The following is a 19,364-nucleotide window of genomic DNA, read 5'->3' on the forward strand; positions in this document are numbered from 1 at the left end:
TGTTTACAGCCTGCAGGACAAGAGGCGGAACTGTGCTACAGACTGCAGTGTTACCATCGGTACAGCAGAGGAGGGCCGCCGACAGAGGGCCCTTTATGGGCTTCAATGTGCTTTGCTCCGCTAGGTGAACCCTGGACTACATATAAAAGATGGACTGGATCCGTTTTAATTGTCAGATAAGAATGAAAACAAAGTTTCTGCCCTTAAGCCATCAGACTCCTGGTCATATGACACTGCCTCAAATCCCCATCACTCCCACTGAATGTATAAATATCACAAAGCACCTTGACAATCTTTTCCTTTAACAGATTTATCTTGCACCTTGTTTTTTTTCTAATATTTTGGTCTTTTAAAGTTTTATATTTCTTTTATTTATTTATTCAAGAGTTTTATTGTATAAATAGACTTTATTCATCCACAAGGGAAATTGCTTGGTCACAGCAGCTTAGTTGTACATAAAAAAACACTCTTAAGAACCTCAGATAAAAGAAGATTAAATAAAATAGATAAAATCTAGTAAAATAAAATAAAAATAGTATAAGCAAAAATGTACAAATTAGCATATTAGCATATGTACAAGAAATAGATACGGAAGAATATATATTATATATACAGGATAAGGTGTAAGGTGCAATAGTGTCCATTAACATTAATAACATGGAGTTATCTGTTACAGAAAGGTGAGTTGTTGTAGAGCTGGACCGAGAATGGTATGAAAGTAGTCCTGTAGCGTTCAGTGTGGGAGTGGAGCTGGATCAGTCTGTTTTATACCCAAATATGCATACCCATTACCCATTCTACCTCGGCTATAACTTGTAAATACATATTCCCTGTAACTACTGTTTACTGTTTACATTTGCACTTTAGTCACTTTACTTATACAGTCTGTTTACATTCTCCATGGATATTTTGGATAGTCATAACATTTATGGCATGGTAACTTGTATATACTTTGTATTTTGTATCTTTTTGTATTTGTATTTTGTTTTTTTGCACTTTAAAATGTCTGTACTTGCACGTTAAGCTGCTCACTTGTGCCTTAAATTGCCCCCCGGGGACAAATAAAGTTGTCTGAATCTTGAATCTTAGCTATATTTATACACTTGCTTGCCAAAACATTAGGTACACTAGTGAAAAGTCTATAACGGTCCTGTAGTAAATCGTGTTTGTCTGAATGTTCAGTTTATGTTGAAACAGCAATGACAGTAGCTGGACTTGTTGGGTTTTTCTTGAGGGGGGTTTTACCTTCATTCAAGTAGCTTATTCAGTCCTTAATGACTGGTTTGGAGTTTGGGTTTTATCTGGAACATCTACCCACTTGAGACTCACATGACTTAAGTGTGCTGACACCCCCCCCCTGACATTAGAGATATTTGTTGTGATCCTGTCTCATCCTCCAGCAAGTGTTACTCTAACGACCCATTACTGGCCATAAACTTTAGACTCAACTCGTGAATGGGGATGAAGATACATGGCTCATGAATTGTGTTCTTGTTTTCAGATGTGTTTTAGCACATTTAGATGACTTCTTTAATTCTTATTTCAAACCACCTTTAATGGCTAAAATTTAATTATTATAAACTAGATTTAATTATCATTTATGCTACATGACATCTGGTTTCATTTTAAATGAATTCATTAAATGAAATAATTGTTGGGAAGCAGTATATTTAGTATAAAATACAGCCCTCAAATTTTATCATTCTTATTAAAGAGATTATATTCTATTTGCCTGGTTTACAGTGTGTACACCATATAAAAATAATAATAAAATCCATAAAAGAAAATAATAATAATATGAATTGGAGAAGTAGCAACTTACTGGTGTGGCTACATGTTATCCCATAAATCTATTTCTGATTTTCCCTAGTATGTTTTGGAAGATAACCAGAACAAAAATAGACACTTACATCTTTTTATTATTATTATTATTATTTATTTTTTTCAATGGACTGGCAAAATGTATTGCCTCCAGAAAGATCTTTTTTATTTACAAGACTTTACATTCAAAAAGTTTTTTTTTTCTACAATGATTTCTCCGTATCTTGTTAATCAACGTCTTGTTATTTACAAGTAATCTGTGTGTTATGATCCATTTCTTCCATGTGCCAGTAGATGGCAGTAAAGTGCTTTAATTACACTCTTAGGTATTTTTCCTCTAAAAACCTTCCCTGACCCTCACAACTGTTTCATTTGTTTGATTTAAACGTTGGGAGGTGTCCGTTGAAAATCATAACTATTGCACAATACAACGGTTACTCCCTTAATGTCAACATTATTAAAAGTGATTGAAAAAAAATGGATGCAATGCCAAATGTTGTTCTTTTGTAATATATGAATATTGGATGAAAGTCATCTTTGTGTTATGACATAAAACTGAAACAAATCAAGAAACAATGAGGAAAATAAAACATTTTTCCTTCCATTTTGTCAAACGACCCTCTCATTCATCTCTTTATATATCTATACTTCAACAAAAGTAGAAGTATTAATTTGCCAAGGAGATTGGAAAGGTACTATACAGAGTGTTCATCAGTGCCGACACTGGCTTACTCTAAAATGAGATTTATCTATTTCTTTTGACCCAAATTGTTCATAGGCTGAATGTTACACTGCACAACCGACGCTTAAACAGCTGCCACAGAGAAAAGGACACAGGATAATAAAGTAGGGTTATTTCTGGTTCCTGTAACACAGAGCGAAGCAAGCAGTGACAGCAGTGAAGGAAAACACAGCTCCTCAAGTACAAAGTTGTCCTACTTCTACTTTGAGTTTTTCCATTTTATGCAACTTAACTACTATTCTTTATTACTATTCTTTTACAATACAGAGAGAAACATTGTTTTGATTTTACTCTAACAATCATTTGTCAGTGTTAATAATGTATTTACCATTACACTCACAGTTATTTATGATGCTTTAAGGACCTGTTGAAGAATAGTTTTGTGTAACATTTCCAGTGCAGTACTACGTGTTTTTCTTTTAGTATTAAAATGTTAAAGTCAAACTTGTGAAAAAATATCCGAACTGGTTCTTTTCGATGCGTTCAGACACACCTTTCTGTGCATTGTCTACCCCATTGTCTTTGTCTGATGCATGGTTTCTATTAGCCACAGCTGGGAAGTATACAGAATGCAGCACAAATCTATTCAGTATGAACATCAGGACGCGATATGATGGAAAAACGAACAGCTACGTCTCTGTAGGAGCTTTACCACAAAACACATATGCAAAATAAATCTGTCCCTTGATGGAAAAATACCTGTTTACGTGTCATGCATGCTAAGGCCTCAAAAATCTCCACTTTCACCTCAGTCCACTCCCGCTGGGCAAACGGCGACAGCAGCTGATAATCTGTTCCCATGTTATCATTCATCAGGACAGGGATTCTTAAATATAAATTTCAAACACTGTCTTAATGAAGTTCAGGCTTTTGGATTAGAAACAAATTGACCAGACGTTATCTGGTGTTGGCTTGCCATAGGAAATTCAGCCCAGATGTGAAGGACACTTGATTATTTCATTTTTAAGAATCACTATCCGTCAATTGACCGGTGAAAAACACTCTCGCACATGGCAAAGGAATGTTTTGGTTCCTGCAGCGTTAAGGACTCAGCCATAGACAATACATGTGAATATGAATGTGTGTGTTTGTATGACGGAGAGGAAACAAAGATTAAGTAAGAGCCCAGGATTTAAAGTTTAATTTTGAACTGATACACACTGTTCCAGCCGATTAAGGCAGGTGTTGTGTCATGTTACCGTTTAGCTAAAGGAATATGTGTTTATTTGTTCTTCGCATGCAAACGGTGAGTCAGTAGAATAATATTGTCCAGGTAGGTCTGTACCTTCAGGCAGGCACACCGAGTGTGGTATTACAAGACGCTGGCGCTGCGCGAGGACGGTTGTTGGGTTCACTGCAGTTCATCTGGAAATGAGACACTTATGCACATAACAGACATGACCGACGACACTGGCTTCTCCACCCAAAGTGGATGGAGATGAAGTGGTCTGCCAGGAAGCTCAGACAGCAAAGCTGGACTGATGGTCAGATGTTTGTTCTAGTCTGTATGGAAAAAACCACAGTGTTTACACAATCCAGGACAGAGAGAGGGCCGAGCCAGCTCACTAGGGGAATTCAAAACACTGTATCCCAAGAGGGCACCCTGAAGAGAGAAAAAAAAACTAACTGTCCATAAATGGGTAAAGCCAAGAGTGGGGGTATTATCAGGAACAATAGACTTCATGGCTGTGCTCTGTAGCTGTCAAGAACAAGATGAATTGATTTAAATTGGCTATTATCATATGGCTCGACCCCATTAACCCCGTTGAACCGCACTCTGACTTCTAAGAGTTGTCGTTCCTCATGCAACCCGTGCTTCAGGTTCGTCTGTTGTGGCTAAGCAGCGACTGTCTGAGATCTGTGCTTGGCTGTGCTGTAAAAGATGTGGCTCGGCGATAATAAATCAATAGTGTTCAGACGCAAGGCTTTCCAGAGTGTAAACATTTCTCTCACACTATTTCCCAGTGTAAGTGCTGAAGTACTGAAATGACTGTGAAAGGTGAAAGGACACTTATTTCTGGCTTTTGCTCAGTCAACAGTTGTCACGTGTCAAATGTCAAATAAGCTCATGGGTTCATTTGCATAGGATGAGGAAGAAAGGTGATACTTAAAAAGAAAAGTCAGACAGGATGACAGGTTGGATAGGTAGCTACGACCTGTATATACAAGGCCTCAATAAAGTGCGTCTGTGCTTAAACTAGATTTATGCTTCTGCGTCACACTTATAGCGTGGGCACAGACAACAGCTGTAATTGGTCTAAAATATTTTTCCTTGTCCACGTCTCTCAGCGGCCAGAAAAGAAAAGAAGATTCACCTTCCTTCTGCCTCCTACACACCACCTACTCAGACGTCTCCTCTTTTTTTTTTTTCTGTGCTGCAGTGATTTCCTATGATTTCTGTGATTTCAACATTTACTTGCTCCCACTCTGACACAAGCCGCTGACTAGCTGCAGACCAGCATTTTAGCAGCGCACGAGTATAAACACTTAAAACAGCATGGAGCACTTGCATGCGCTCTACTTAGACCCGTGGCAGAAATATAAACCAAGAGTTATAGTCACGTTGAATCGTTTTAAAACCCCTTTTCTGTAACTGGAATTCAAACTTTAGCATTTCATCTAACGATAGCATTTAAAAGTTGTTATGCTCAAACAAGGTGCTTTTTCTCCAGATGTTCATATAAACTTCCAGGCCAGTGATCCACTATATTGAGCCCCTTTCTTCCATCTAAACTCATTTGTCATTTCCAACCTGATGCTTCCCACAGTCCTCTCGCTAAACAAATGGTTTCCTTTGTCATTACTAAAAGACAGCTGAGAAATCTCTCAGCCAGTGAAGGAGACAGCAAACACAAAAGTGCGCAAGAGTCACGTTTCAGGATAAAAATAAGACAATTGAAGTGGTTTAATGCGCATCAAAAATGCACAAATTTCTGAAACATCACACGCTGGCATTGCATGCTATCACTCATCTCTCATTTCCTGTGGTGGGCCTGACATTTACACCCGGGGTCTGAGAAACTAAAGCCTCATTATCTAAACTCCCTGCCAAGCAGATGCCTCATTTAGTTCATGTGACTGTGTTTTCTCTCCTTTTTTTTCTGATCACACATAGACAAAACGAATTAGAAACTCTCAGATGAAGGCACCGTCTGTACACGGTGAGCTTAGCTTCTCCACCCAGAGAACGCCCCCACCAATTCCCGACACTTGTTAGGGATTAGTACAATAGTACAGGAGATATTTCTCATTTCTGGCACTGCGTTTGAATACTTCCTGGATAAAGAAGACATTCCTCACTTTCATTACTCAGAAGCTAAACTAAACCACCCAGCTTACAGTAAAATGTCTTCTCAAATCTGAGTTACAACTTCTTGGGTTGGGCCAGCACAAAATATTTTTGCTTCAATTTCATATCTTGACCTGTCACATCTGTCAATCACATGTTTGTAGATACCATGAACAGGAAGCTTGGGAAGAGCCTGCCAAAGCAACTGCGACACACATGAACATTTCAGTATGTGATACATTCATCATTACAGCATACAGCGAGAATGCACGACAAATGGTCCTCATTAAGTGATGTGTCCAGAATGAGGATAAATGGTAATGTAATAATAAGATGACAATAAGACATATCATGACTGATATCTAATGTTTAAATCTGCTCATATTATGACGGAGAAATTCTTTACAGTGTGCTCATAATCCACTATCTCACAGACAACATCTATTGAGAAGTACAGTAAAGACTCTCCTCTCGCTCTTTTTGTTTTTTTTCCACCTGTTTTCCTGAAAGTGTCTCAGATTCACTTTCCACTGCACAGCTCCATCAGTGCCCCCTCCTCCCTCTTCTCCCTCCCACATTACCTCCTCCTCTTGCTGTCACTGCGCTTCACAAACTGAGGTGGATCGTTTTTACGCTCTCTCCCGGCTCACCCTTCACTCATTACTGCCAGGACGTGATGAGGTTAACAGCGCTGTGCGTATGCGGCACCCTGCTGGTGTTCGCGAGTCCGTTTTGGACCAGAGCAGACTCTGATGAAGGACTCCTGCTGGGGGATGAAGGATTTGGACCCTGCATTGCAACTCTGACACCCAAGGAGCCATGCAGAGAGGGGCAGCATGAGGGCACGTGCCCTTACATATTCAGTCTGCCGCCGTTAACTGTTTATTTGCCACAACAGCTAAGAGAGCTGGAGAAGATTGTGAAGGACCTGCAGAAGCTGAAGGACAGCGTGGATGAGCTGAGGGAGATGTGCACCGACTGTACAGTAAGCCAAACTGAGAGAGAGTGTGGAAAGCAAGGAGGGGGAGAGCGCGAGAAGCTGAATGAGAGGAACTGGATGAATGAGAGACTTCAAGAGAATGATACCAGACATGGGTGTGGAGGAGACCGAGATGAGGCGGAAATGGCTGAAAGCGACTCAGAAAACAAATTGAAAAAAGAGAAAGAAAGGAAAAATTGGGAGGCAGAAAAAGAGAGGGACGAAGGGGTCATAAAAGAAAATGAGCAAGAAGAAACTCTAAGAAAAGTGTCAGAAACAGATGGAAAAACTCGGACAGAGGGGTCAAAAGGAAAGGACAAACTGGGACAGAGAAATGTGTTAACTGCTGGTGGAAATGAGGGAACAGTGGACACAATGAGAGAAAGGGTTGCTGACAAAAATAACAGGGAGACAGACAGAAATAAAGACAACGCAGGACAGGGGAATTCAAAGGGATATCAAGAGAATGCGTTGGAGAATGGAAAAGAAAGAAAGACGACCACTAAAGTACAAAATAAAGAGAAACCAGGAGAAAGTGACCATCACGTGTGGGAAGATGAGACAAAGGAAACAGGGACAGAGACCCAGACAAAAGCTGGTGATAGAAGAAAGATGTTTGAGGACAACGGTGAGCATACAGATGAGGAGCGAGCGCAGCACAGGGAGGAGAGGAAAGAGGAAATGGAAAAGGGAATAAAAACGGAGCGAAATAATAAGGAACTTAAACAGACCGAAGACATTGGGCACACAGAAAAAGAGAGGACTATTAAAGAGGGGGGAGTGGGGGGAGAGAGAAAGGAGACGGGAAAGGAGATCAAAACAGAAGAAGAAAAAACAGAGAGTGTGCAGAGAGACGGTGATGGGGAATTAGCATCCAACAAAGCAATTGAAAGCACAGACTTTGTTTCAATCAGCCCAACTCCTCACTCCGCCATAGCTTCAAGGCCTGAGTCGGTGGACTCAAACAAAGCTACGATCTTTACGTCATCTCTTCCATCTACTCCTGTGCCCAGTTCCACTTTAGATTTGATCACAGATGTCAGCCACGTGACAGTAACTGATTATGGACCAACCCAAAGCACAGGCCTTGGAGGAGCTCATATTCCAGAGCCCCCAAGCCCTAATTCAGACTCCGCCACAATAAGCACAGTGGGTGGACACGCACAACAGACAGCTAGCAGCACCACTAGAGTCAACTCCAGGGTAAGGCCTGGGGCAGGCTTCCAGGATCACATTAGCTCAACTTCAACTACCACGGCTGCAATCCCCAGAGATACTGCTCACAAATGGACGGCTAAAAAGAACATCAGCTCTAATACTAGGACTGGTGAGAGACCTGTGCCAGGCAGAGGACGAAAGCCCGGTGAAAAGCAGAAACCTGGAATTAAACCTGAAGCAGATCAAAAACAAAAAAATCCTAGGAATGACCGTAAACCCGACCAAGCTCCTTCTCTTGACAAAAATACTAAATATGACCAAAAGCAGAAGCCTTCTCAGCGCAAACCAACAACCATCCAACCTATACCCATCCAAGATCCGAAACAAGATCAAACATCCAACCCTGACCAAAAAACTCCACCTGGTATCGTACCATTTGATCTAAATCTGAAAAACAATCCCAGGAATGACGGTGAATCCGACCAAGCTCCTTCTCCAGACAAGAATACTAAATATGACCAAAAGCAGGATCCTTCTCAGCGCAAACCAACAACCATCCAACCTATACACATCCAAGATCCGAAACAAGATCAAACATCCAACCTTGACCAAAAAACTCCACCTGGTATCGTACCATTTGATCTAAATCTGAAAAACAATCCCAGGAATGACGGTGAACCCGACCAAGCTCCTTCTCCAGACAAGAATACTAAGTACGACCAAAAGCAGGATCCTTCTCAACACAAACCAACAACCATCCAACCTAAATCAACACCAGATCTGAAACAAGATCAAACATCCAACCCTGACCAAAAAACTCCACCTGGTATCGTACCATTTGATCAAAATCTGAAAAACAATCCCAGGAATGACGGTGAACCCGACCAAGCTTCTTCTCCAGACAAGAATACTAAATATGACCAAAAGCAGGATCCTTCTCAACACAAACCAACAACCATCCAACCTAAATCCACGCAAGATCTGAAACAAGACCAAACATCCACACCTGACCAAAAAACTCCACCTGGTATTTTACCAATTGATCAAAATCTGAAAAGCAATCCTAGGAATGACCGTAAACCATACGAAGCTCCTTCTCCAGACGAAAAAACTAAATATGACCAAAAGCAGAAGCCTTCTCAACACAAACCCACAACCATCCGACCTATACTCATCCAAGATCCAAAACAAGATCAAACATCCAACCCTGACCAAAAAACTCCACCTGGTATTTCACCAATGGATCAAAATCTGAAAAACAATCTAATACCTAAAAACGATGAAGACGGTGCGTCTGATCAGAACAAGCTACCGATTCAAAACCCAAAGTCTCATCGAAAACCCGTGACTCCTGTACGAAGACCTACGTCTCATGAAAGACCACAAACTGTAACCCATTCTGACAAACATACTCCAGTCGACCAAGGACACGACTCTGATGAAATCTCAGTTATTAATCCAACCTCTAGACCTGAGAAAAAATTGGATCACTTCCCTGAGAATGACAAGGATGTCCAAAATCAAAAAACTGAGAAAGAGACAAAAAGCGAAGACAACAAAAAGCCCGGTCAAAGGTTTGAACCAAACCGATCTCCCAGACCTTTCCAAGAGCCTGAATCTGAAAGAAGTGAAACGGCTAGTTCTGCACCAAAACTAAACGAAAAGCCTCAAACTGGGCCAATGGAAGAATCTAATGAAAATCCCTCAACAGAGCGTAAATCCAATCAAGACTTAAAACCAGGAAAGAAGATTACACTCAATGGAGCTGATGCACCCTCGGATCAAAGGCCTCGACCTGGCCAGAGAATCCCTAAAACTAACCAAAAGCTTAAACCTGGCCAGGTGCCTAAACTAAAGCCAAAACATTCAAAACCTGTCACTGACTTAAAGACGAAACCCAATGTAAACCCTAAAACTGACCAAGCACCACAAACCAATCAGAGCCTTATAACACTCAGGCCTGGCCAAATGCCTCATCTCAATCCCAACTCTGTGCCTGAAGGAGTCCCCAGAGCAGAGTCCAACAAAACATCCAAACCGAGGCCTCCCTACCGATTCAGACTGCCAACCAGACCTGCAATCAAGCCAGGAGGAGCACCTGTTCAACGGCCAAAACCAGCATTGCAACTGAAGCCAAATCCAAAGACCAAAACACATTCAGATCCTCCTCAGATCAGCTGGACTACTTCAGATGACATCCAAAACTCTCAAACCAACATGACACCTACATCTGGCTCTATAAAACAGACCGCTGAAGTGGCTCATTCCCCAGAGGACACAGAGGTCAGACCCAGCACGAGGAAAACTAACACTCTGAATCCAAAGACCTCCAACAGCCTGGAAACTGGGCCCTTGACTCACCCTCACAGCCTTCCTGAAGATGTCACAATGAGCCCTAACAGCAGGATTATGTCTGATCTGAGGCCACAAACAGCCACTCAACCACCATCAATCCCAGCGACAATAAGACCAAACAAAATCACCCATGGGATCCCCCCAAATGTTATCCCTAGCACCAGTCCAGGATCCACAAAGCCAAATCAAATGTCCAAATCGGACTCCAGCTCACATACCAAGACACTTCACAAGGTGGAGGAGACCACAACTAGTCCAACTAAAACCTTGGTCCCTTCCTCCAGTTCCGAGACCACCTCCACAGTCAGACCTGATTTCAGGTCAACAACCTCGACCACCTCTGGCCCCGAGGCTCTGCCTGTAGAGGCTTCCACTCCCAGTGCACGAGAGCTGCGTGTAAAAATCAACCAGGTGGCTGCTTTCCTCAATAACAACCTGAATCCAAATGGAAGACCACCAAACAGGTACACAAAAGAGCACCCCAAGGACACCCAGGGAGGCAGCCGGCCGGACAGGACAGAACCAACACCACTGGGATCATCTAAAGGCAAGAGATAATATTTCACACTGTCACAGAGATTAATTTTGTTCAAAAATGCAAATTTAATTTCATGTCAGCTGAAATAAATTCACAAAATAGACAAGACAAACTAAAATTAATCATATGCGACTTCTCATAGAAAATCTATTTCAGCCCACTTTGTAGAAATAAAAAATCTTTTAATGATGCTGCATCATAAAACAATGCAAAGCTGTTGAGGAGCTGTTAAACATTAGTGTTTGTTTTTTTCATAACGTTATTACTCACTCGCAGAACAACAACTGATGATGAGCTGGGCTGAAAGGAATCTAAGGAAGAGGATAGCACAATAAACTTTAATGATCTTCTATTAACAAACTGTAATATAGTGATGTGGTCTTAGCTCAACTTCGTGTGCCACACATCATGGTCGTTATTTGTCAAAGGAGGAATCCACATGTGTCCACAAAATGTGTGGCTCAACACGAGTGTGGGGATAAAACCACAAGTATGCACAAGTGTGCTAACAGCTTTAAAGCATCCTTCTGTGGAGCCTTTGGTAAGAGACGACAATAAATAAATATTTAGACACTTCAGATATTGCAAATTAATCCTCCTTATCACGTGGTGATAGGAGAAGGTCAACACGATTTCCCAATCTATTCACTGCATTCGTCATTGTATTGCACATCTGTGTATTAACCAATTGGTTGAGGAAAAAAATATTTAGATCTAATTAACAACTTCTAAATTACCACTACATGTTGTCGGATGTTTTAAAAGCTCTGTGTTTTAACTACTCTGGAGGTCCATCTTAAAAGTAGTCAGAAGCACTTACTCTTTTTATGTGGAAAAAGTAGTTTTGCACTGACCTGGTGCACTTTCGACCTCATCCAACACATTTCACGGCTACATTGCAGCTGCAAGATGATAATTTCACCTGCAAGGTGTGAGCAAACCATGATTTATTAGATCATTTATTATATACTGATTGTTTTTTGAGGATTGTGAGGCAAAAAAGAGGGGTCATGATCATCCTTCATATTTTTTACAGAGAGGAGAGACTGCTCAGACCACCTGCTCAGAGGAGAAACAAAAAGCGGAGTGTACCTGGTGACCCCTGACCCCCGCAGCAGAAGCTTCCCGGTGTTTTGTGACATGGAGAGCTACGGTGGAGGATGGACCGTGCTGCAGCGCCGGCTGGACGGCAGCGTGAGCTTCAACCGCACTTGGGCGGAGTACCAGTCCGGCTTCGGGAAGCTGGACGGAGGAGAGTTTTGGCTGGGCAACCACATGATCCACCTGCTGACCCGCGACAGAGACATGGGGCTGCGGGTGGACCTGGAGGATTTCGAGGGGATGACGGAGTATGCGCAGTACGAGCAGTTCCGGGTTGCGAGCGAGCGGCTACGGTTCAGACTGACGGTGGGAGGTTACTCCGGCACCGCAGGTGATGCTCTTCGCTTCAACAAACAGTACGACCACAACAACAGGGCGTTCACCACTCCGGACAGGGACAACGACCGCTACCCATCCGGGAACTGCGGGGCCTACTACAGCTCCGGCTGGTGGTTTGATGCCTGCATGGCTGCCAACCTCAACGGGAGATACTATGTTGGGAAGTATAAAGGAGTCCGGGATGGGATTTTCTGGGGAACGTGGCACAACATATCTTTAGAGTATTACCCCACAAATGAGAGACAGTCTTTTAAATCAGTCAGTATGATGATCAGGCCTAAAGGCTTTGCACCATGAACTCTGCTCCAGTGCATGTTGGAAAAAACAAATAAGCATCAATGATCTAAATATTAACTTAAGCTCCGAAGATATTCTTTATACGTTTAATAAAAATCATTGTACTCTCCACACAGTTATCATAAACTATTAACGCACTGCTGCCGCCTTGTGGCGTTTGAATCTGCAGAAGGCTGTTTGTTTACAGTATGGCATGACAGTAACTGAGGGTGTACATGGTAGTTAGAGAAGCTAGAGTCCTGATTGCATTGTATCTTATCTGGTATTTTATAGTCATTGCATTTTTGTCGAGTAAGGAATTTGTGAAAGAGTTATTTTTCTATCAGTGAAAACTGAATCTGACGGGTAAGTAGCGACTTTTTATTACAGTAGGTACTGAAGGGCCAGTTGATTAAAGCTGTCTGGGATGTTTTGTAATTGTTTGATTTGTTAAGATCAATAAAATTGATTTACATAAAGCTATTTTTTTTTTGTCCTGTGTTATAGAACAAAATACACTGTGCAATGCATTCAAAAACAAATCAGCATCACCACAAAAGAGTCCTCTCTGGCACATGTTTTAGATTATGGACGAACAAAACTGTCAAAATCAGAAATAAACATACCCCCCAGTAAATAAATAAATTCATTAATATGCCATTAATTGCAACAAATTTATTATAAATATATGTAGGAATCAATTTAAAAAATGTGACTTTAACAATCCTGTTTTAATTTGCCCCTATTTATTTATATCCCATTTTATTTATTAATTGCTTTATTTCTTGACTATATGTTTACGTATTTATGATTATGATTACTCTGCATTTCCCCTCTTATCAATTCTTGTCACATTTTGTAAATAAATGAATCCATATATTTACTTTTTATACTATTTTGGTGCATTTAATGCCACGCAAGGCTCCAGACTCAATATCCCTACAGCCTTTGCGGCGAGACTGGCGTCACATGCAATGTGCCCAGACCAAGCCTTCTGATTGGACAAGACCAGAAGAGGGGTGGCTCTGAATTTATACAAGCGTATACATCCGGTTTGTCAAGTTTATTAGAAAGATGCAGGCGGAGGGCGGAAGTGAGTGATATTATCTTCAAAATAAAATCACAAATATACAAATTTAACAAATAACATATAAAGCTAAGGGATGTGTTGGGGAATAAGGGACTAAGATGTGCAGCTCTGATGCTGACCTAATATAAATGTGTTAATAAATAAGCAGAGAGCCCCTATGTCAATATCTAAGGACTTCTTTATTACTTCATATTATGTAGTATTCCCACGTAGCAACTGTTCACAAGTGTGGACAAAAAACTAGATGACTTTGGGTATCGTAGTAAATCAGTAGCTGCTTATGGCGTTAAAATGTACCTGAAAATGTTTTCATTAGTAAAATAAACAATTTAGGAGGTCCAGGTCTAAGCATGTATTATCAATATCTACATTTTTACATTTATGATATCACGCATAGACTACATTTTATACTACAATTTCTGCATTCATTTATTTTAGGGTACTTACTACCCTTATCCTGATAATAGCAACTCACATTTTTATTTTGTAAATGCTTTATATGAAGCTTTTAGTTTGAAAGCTCATGCCGGAAATGCTTGGTGTTGTTCAGTTTAACAGCAGCGTTGAGACTAATGGTGACTTCATGTTGACTGAATGACAGCGTGGTTTTATCCCAACAGTTTGTGTAGTTATAACAGCAGCAGTGTGAAGTGTGGATGAGCTGGTTTACCGGAAGGTGACCGAGATGTTTCTGAGATCATCATGTCAGCGGGGATCTGTCGGACTTCTCCGCTGCTGGTCCCTGACAGCAGTCAGTCCCAGGACCCCCACTATCCCCCGGTGTCCTCTGTACTACACACCACGGTCCTTCTCCATCTCTGCCTCCGCCAAGTTCCCAACTCGTGAGGAGGTGAGTCAACCTCTGAGGCAGTGGGCTCTGGCCGTGAGTCCCTTCAGCACCGTCCGGGCTCATTTGAGCTGCAACATCTCCATCCAGCCGCTGGACCCGCACACGTACCCCGAGGCTGACCGAGCCTTCATCACTGTCCGCCGGTCAGACACCGAGCAGGAGGTCGATCTGGACCACCTACACGTCCACTATGATGAAGAGAGCAAAGAGCTGCAGATCTCTGCTGAGAAGGTGAACAGCGACGTGTCTATTGAGATGGAAGCACCTATCAAAAGTAGTAAGTCCCTCATTAGAAATAATGATGCAGCTAAGGATGAACAGCTCCACAACAGAGGGCGTCACTGATCACAAGTGCTGTGTGTGTGTGTGTGTGTGTGTGTGTGTGTTATTGTCAGATCTCTTCATTACAACTCAAGGAAAAGGCAGCGTGCAAGTGAGGAAAATGGAGTGTGATATCTGCAAGGTGCAAACTGAAATGGGCAACTGCTTACTGCACTCTGTCAAGGTAGGTGGTGGCAGCATAATAATCACTAAACAAATACATATAAAACTGGACATGCACTAGTATGAAATGCACAAATATTCAACCACACACAAAGGCTCAAACATTACTTTAGTGATGGCTGATATGTGGGGGATTAATAACGGCAGAAAAGCTGTGTCATCTTGTTCAAGATGAAATAAACTACTCAGCACTGGTGGTTTCAAAACTGGAAAATAAAATGTGTTATTTGTGAGAGTACTACATATTAAGTCTCTAAAACCACTTTTCTGTCTGGCGTCTCTCACCATAGGGCGTCACAAACACAGATCAGTCATAACATTATCATCACTTAATCCTAATATTTAGTATATCCCCCTTTTCCTGCCAGCAAAACAGCCTCGACCCCTCGGAGCATGGACTCCCCTGAAGATGTGTTTTGGTACTACGGTACTAGGACATTAGCAGTACAGCCTTTTTAGTCTGACAAGCTGCAAGGAGGGGCCCCCGTGGTTCTTTGTCCAGCACATAACACAGATGGTCGATTGGACTGCGATATGGGGAATTTGGAGGCCAAGTCAACATCTTGAACTCGTTGTTTTCGCTCACACCATCCCTAAATCATATTTGCTTTTTGGCCGGACGCGTTGTCCTGCTAGAAGAGGCCATTCCATCAGACCAGGCCACTTTTTTTCTGTTGCCCCGTGGACTAGTTCTGATCATGTGTCCATTGTAGATGTGCGGTGGATAAGGGTGAGCATGAGCACCCTGACTCATCTATTGCTACGCAGCCCCACACAAAACAAACTGTGACGCACTATGTGTCTGACACCATTCTATCAGAACCAGCATTAACTTTGTCAGCAACGTGAGCTACAGTTGCTCGTCTCCCACGTACATCAGTGAGCCTCGGCCATCCATGACCCTGACGTTGGTTCACTGTTTTCCCTTCCTTGGACCGCTTTTGACCTCTACAGACCACATGAGCTGCAGTCTTTGAGATGCTCTGACCCAGTCGTCTAGCAATTAAAATTTGCCACTTGTCAGAGCTCATTAAATCCTTCAACTTGACCTAATTTCCTGCTTCTAACATCGACTTTGAGAACAAAATGCTCACTTGCTGTCTAATATATCAGTGTTATTCATTTCACGTGTAACTGGTCATAATGTTATGGCTAAGTGGTGTGTGTATAAGCAAACATGATTGTGAACGTTACTCTGACGGCGTCTCTCTGGTCCTCTCACTGCTGTTTGTCCAAATCTCAGGGTCATCAGGTTGCGGTGCAGAGCCATGGAGGACATGTTACAGGTGTGGGCACGATCCACGGCAACGTGGACATCAGCACACACGGAGACAGCGTAAGGAGGACAGCGTTATTAGGATGTTTTGATCATATACCCATCTGTCATTAGGGGGCAGCAGCAGCCTGACATATGTGTTAGCAGCAGCAGTGGTTGTGTTACCGTTTTCCTCTTGAAGATTAAAGCACACACCACCTGTCTACAACCACATGCAGTGATCAGGTGTGTGTTTGCAGGCAGTGGATGTCAAGAAGCTCCAGGGCACCGAGATGAACGTGTCGACAGAACGCGGCCCCCTGAAGGTCAAAGCCATCTACGCTGAGTCCAGCTGTGTCTCCTCCTGCTCAGGGAGAGTAGAACTGGGACATGTACACGGTGAGCAAGCAGCAACTAAATGATGTCAACTCAAGTTATTTACCGTTAAACATCTACAGCATATTTCTGTTGAAAGGGTAGAAAGAAATCTAGACGTGTTCACTTATTATTTTGGGGGTTCTCTGCAGAAGGAGAACTGTTTTTATTGCTAAGCACATTTTGGTGCCCAGCTGCTTTACGTTAACTTGCTTGGTAAAGATCCGCATTCCTGGACGTAGCTGCAATGTGTTTGCAATTTATTATAAAGTTCTCAATTTGTTATTTGTTCTGCATCAGCTGTAAAACTAATAAGTTGTAAAAAAAACAAAAAAAAAAAACAAACAAAAGCAGTAATATAAGTCAAAACAGACCTATGAAGCAAAGTAAATGTGTCATGAGCCTCTCATCGTAGTATACATGGAAACAATTAACTTCAGTGATGCAGTTTTTTGACACGTACAGTCTTATAAATCATACATGTTATCATTTATCTGCTTTAGCAGAAAATAATCCGATACATAGACATCACATTCGTTAATCCTGAGTTTTTTTTTTGTCTTTTTTCTCTTTTAAGGTAAGACTACTGTGAAGAATGTCTCTGGAGATACAGTTATAGGTAAGCAGACTGACTGATTGCACAGTGACCTGCGTATGGTATCCATCAGTGGCCGCTAAACGCAAAACACCTGAGGTTTGCTTTGCTTTTGCAGATGGTTCAAATAGTTTCCTGAAGGTTTCCTCTCACAGCGGAGGCATTGATGTCTACGTGGGAGACGGTGGCAGCGCTGACCTCCACAGTCAGGAAGGTAAACGCACAGTATGAGGAGAATATTCACCGTATGAGCCTCAGCTTTCCTTCCAGTACACTGCTTTTTTTTCTTTTGAGTCATTGTTTTTCTTTTCTTACGCCTCACGCTGCGTCATATCCAGGAACAGTGAGTGTGCGTGTCCCGTCCTCGTTAAGAGCTGGGGTGGAACTGCGTGGAGCGTCGCTGGATGTCAGCCCAGAGGTTGTTCTGCATAGAGTAGAAAACAACACCACTCAAGGCCACAGCATACTTACTGGTAAGCTGTTATTTATCGTTACATCACTCCACCATGGCACAGTTAATTAACTAAACCCTCCAACAATTAAATAAACACAGAGCACTCGGTTTGCTTTCCACAATGTGCCTCTCTCTTATTTATGTCTTTTCAGGCTACATGAACGGAGAGTCTCCAGTTGAGCAGTGGGTTAAAGCTCAGGCAGACACAGGCTCCGTCAGACTCAGGACACAAAGCTGGTTTGAGTCCCTGAGGCTGGGGAGCTGAGTGGCAGGATGTCCAGAGTCACAATGGTGCATCACAGTGCTGGGACTTTACATTTAAAAAAAAAAAAAAAAAGAGCAAGTTTTTGCAGACTGAATGTCATTAATTAATATATAAATGTGAGCTCAGGGTATGCTGTATCTATTTGTTTTTTTGCTCTGTATGTGTTCGAAATCGCTGTACCTCACCAAACATATCCCACTCAGAGTTTGGGAAACATACTGTGTATGTGCACACAAGCCCTTGCTTAACTGTTTGTCTTGGATGTTAAGCAGAGACTTGTTTTCTCATATTTTGTTGTACGCATACTTTGTGTGATTGGGAGTCTTACCAGAGTTTTCAAAGTCTGAGACTTTGGGATTTTTCCCAGACAAAGCTAAAAATAAAGGAACGCCCTTACTGCCCCTTTTTGCTCAGCTTGTGGATTTTATGATTTCACGATCATGTTATTTGATCCCATAGACTTCAGTAACCGAGGACAATACATTACACTGCACCAAACACCATCTATGGGTTAGGGTTAGGGTTAGCCCTAACCCTAACCCCATCTAAGACATTTATTAATAATAATAATAATAATAATAATAATTATTATTATTAAAATAATAATACATTTTATTTATAGGCGCCTTTCAAAACACCTAAGGACACCGTACAAAGTAAGACAGGGTTTAAAATATATAACAGACATCAAAAGCATTAAAAAACTATAAGACACTGAAAAGATAAGAAGATAAAATGTTTGGGTAAAAAAAGATAAGAAATCTGGAGAGAGTGACAGTCAGGGTGGGTAGGCTTGTAGGAGCAGGTGGGTTTTGAGATGGGATTTAAAAATAGTCAATGTCAATGTTATGGATGTTCGGTGGAAAGGAATTCCAGAGGCGAGGGACGGAACGGCTGAAAGCTCTGGACCCCATGGTGGTCAGGTGGGATGGTGAGGATGGTCTGAGAGGCCGGCTGGGTGTGTTGATGTGGAGAAGTTCAGTCAGGTAAGAAGAGGCGAGGTTTTGGAGGGCTTTGAAAGTTAGGAGGCATATTTTATAGATGATGTGGTGTGTGATTGGGAGCCAGTGACGCTGCTGGAGGACAGGGGTGATGTGGTGAAGAAGAAGGGGTCCTGGTGATAATCTGGACTGCAGCATTTTGAAAGAGTTGTAATTCACAGAGGGACTTGAGGTGGAGACCAGTGAGAAGTGAGCTGCAGTAATCCAGGCGGAAAGTGACGAGGGAATGGACCAGGATGGCGGTGTTGTTGGCGGTGAGGGACGGGCGGAGACGGTTGATAATGCACAGATGGAAATATGCAGACCGGGTAGTGTTATTAATGTGAGTATGGAATGACAGAGTGCGGTCGAGGATGACACCCAGACTCTTGACTTGA

General features: G+C 42.0%; 2 protein-coding genes across 2 annotated transcripts; both read left to right on the plus strand.

Moving 5' to 3' along the window:
- The first annotated feature begins 6,102 nt into the window (after window positions 1–6,102).
- LOC311496029 (uncharacterized protein) lies at window positions 6,103–13,080 on the plus strand. The gene is made up of 2 exons (XM_084555760.1): window positions 6,103–10,891; window positions 11,919–13,080. The coding sequence occupies exons 1-2, from the start codon at window positions 6,529–6,531 to the stop codon at window positions 12,617–12,619; spliced, it is 5,064 nt and encodes a 1,687-aa protein (XP_084411886.1). The 5' UTR covers window positions 6,103–6,528; the 3' UTR covers window positions 12,620–13,080.
- Window positions 13,081–14,191: 1,111 nt separating this feature from the next.
- fam185a (family with sequence similarity 185 member A) lies at window positions 14,192–18,383 on the plus strand. Its single transcript, XM_084554666.1, has 8 exons — window positions 14,192–14,815; window positions 14,934–15,043; window positions 16,286–16,378; window positions 16,558–16,696; window positions 17,250–17,291; window positions 17,386–17,481; window positions 17,606–17,740; window positions 17,874–18,383. The coding sequence occupies exons 1-8, from the start codon at window positions 14,374–14,376 to the stop codon at window positions 17,984–17,986; spliced, it is 1,170 nt and encodes a 389-aa protein (XP_084410792.1). The 5' UTR covers window positions 14,192–14,373; the 3' UTR covers window positions 17,987–18,383.
- Window positions 18,384–19,364: the final 981 nt, after the last annotated feature.

This window comes from Chelon labrosus, assembly GCF_963514085.1.
Source record: "Chelon labrosus genome assembly, chromosome: 11".
Classification (NCBI taxonomy): Eukaryota; Metazoa; Chordata; class Actinopteri; order Mugiliformes; family Mugilidae; genus Chelon; species Chelon labrosus.